Consider the following 1,779-nt stretch of genomic DNA (forward strand, 5'->3'; position numbering starts at 1 on the left):
CAGGAGCAGTCCCCCGGCCTCCCCCGCCCCCAGCTGTGCCACACCCCCTCACCTGTGCTCTGCAGAACTTCCTGCGCTGTCAGAACAACAAGACCAACTACAACCTGGTGTGCGAGACGCTGCAGTTCCTGGACATCATGTGCGGCAGCACCACGGGCGGCCTGGGGCTGCTGGGGCTCTACATCAACGAGGACAACGTGGGGCTCGTCATCCAGACCCTGGAGACCCTCACCGAGTACTGCCAGGGCCCCTGCCACGAGAACCAGGTGAGTAGCCGGGCGGTGAGCGTGGCCGTGGAGGATGGAGCAGGCTGGCGAGGGAGCGGCCGAGCCTCCTGAGCCACCGCAGTACTGAGGGCCTGGGCCCCGCGTCCCCCTGCTCCTGCCAGACCTGCATCGTGACGCACGAGTCCAACGGCATCGACATCATCACTGCGCTGATTCTCAACGACATCAGCCCCCTGTGCAAGTACCGGATGGACCTGGTGCTGCAGCTCAAGGTGGGGCCCGGGCAGCCCTCGTGCGTGTGCACGTGATGTGTGCATGTGCAGGCATGTGACGTATGCAGGTTGTGTGTGTGTAGTATGTGTCTGTTTATTTGTACACACGAGTGAATGTGTGAGCAAACGTGCCAGATGTACACTTACTCGACAGTGGTTCTCAACCTTCCTAATGCCGCCACCCTTTAATACAGTTCCTCATGTTGTGATGACCCCCAATTTCATTGTTACAAATGGAACATAATTAAAGCATAGTGATTAATCACAAAAACAACATGTAATTATATATGTGTTTTCCGATGGTTTTAGGCGACCCCTGTGAAGGTCGTTCGATCCCCAAAGGAGTCACGACCCACAGGTTGAGAACTGCTGCTCTAGAAGCACACATTCCGGGGTTATCTGAGGGCCTCCTGTGCCTGTGTCTGGGGGTCGTGTGCCTGCCACAGCGTGGGGGTGAAGGCTGTGGGTGGCCTGGACAAGTGGGACACTTCTCGGCAAGACCCCAGAGTCGTGGGGGATGGGGAGGGTGGGAGGGGCTGTTATGGAGTACTGGGGGGGAAAGAGGGGGGCCCCGCAGACTGTGGCCGGTCTTCCCCTCCCAGGACAACGCCTCCAAGCTGCTCCTGGGGCTGATGGAGAGCCGGCACGACAGTGAGAACGCCGAGCGCATCCTAATCAGCCTGCGGCCGCAGGAGCTGGTAGGCTGGGCGTGGGAGGTGGGAAGGTGGGGGGTGTGGGCATATGGAGTACTGGGGGGGAAAGAGGGGGGCCCCGCAGACTGTGGCCGGTCTTCCCCTCCCAGGACAACGCCTCCAAGCTGCTCCTGGGGCTGATGGAGAGCCGGCACGACAGTGAGAACGCCGAGCGCATCCTAATCAGCCTGCGGCCGCAGGAGCTGGTAGGCTGGGCGTGGGAGGTGGGAAGGTGGGGGGTGTGGGCATGGGGATGAGGGCATTCGAGCAGGCACTGCCCCGCCAGGTGGACGTCATCAAGAAGGCCTACCTGCAGGAGGAGGAGCGTGAGAACTCAGAGGTGAGCCCGCGTGAAGTGGGCCACAACATCTACATCCTGGCGCTGCAGGTACCAGCCCCCCTCAACCCCCCACGGCCCCGCCCCGCGCACCCCAGTTCCAGCGACCACGCCTCGGTGACGGGCTCTGCCTCTGCTCAGCTCTCCAGGCACAACAAACAGCTGCAGCACCTGCTGAAGCCCGTGAAGCGCATCCAGGAGGAGGAGGCTGAGGGCATCTCTTCCATGGTGGGGGCCCTGGCAGGGCTGGA

The 1,779-nt window shown here is 61.8% G+C and overlaps 1 protein-coding gene across 1 annotated transcript in view; it reads left to right on the forward strand.

The window, feature by feature from the left end:
• Positions 1 to 1,779, forward strand: part of ITPR3 (inositol 1,4,5-trisphosphate receptor, type 3) — a 58,475-nt gene that overhangs the window by 47,565 nt on the left and 9,131 nt on the right. The window contains exons 42-46 of the mRNA XM_014549211.1: positions 34 to 266; positions 389 to 499; positions 1,102 to 1,197; positions 1,478 to 1,579; positions 1,670 to 1,756. Of these exons, the coding sequence (XP_014404697.1) occupies positions 34 to 266; positions 389 to 499; positions 1,102 to 1,197; positions 1,478 to 1,579; positions 1,670 to 1,756 (629 nt within the window). The remainder of the gene's footprint in view (positions 1 to 33; positions 267 to 388; positions 500 to 1,101; positions 1,198 to 1,477; positions 1,580 to 1,669; positions 1,757 to 1,779) is intronic.

The sequence above is a fragment of the Myotis brandtii genome, unplaced genomic scaffold (assembly GCF_000412655.1).
Source record: "Myotis brandtii unplaced genomic scaffold, ASM41265v1 scaffold539, whole genome shotgun sequence".
NCBI lineage: Eukaryota > Metazoa > Chordata > Mammalia > Chiroptera > Vespertilionidae > Myotis > Myotis brandtii.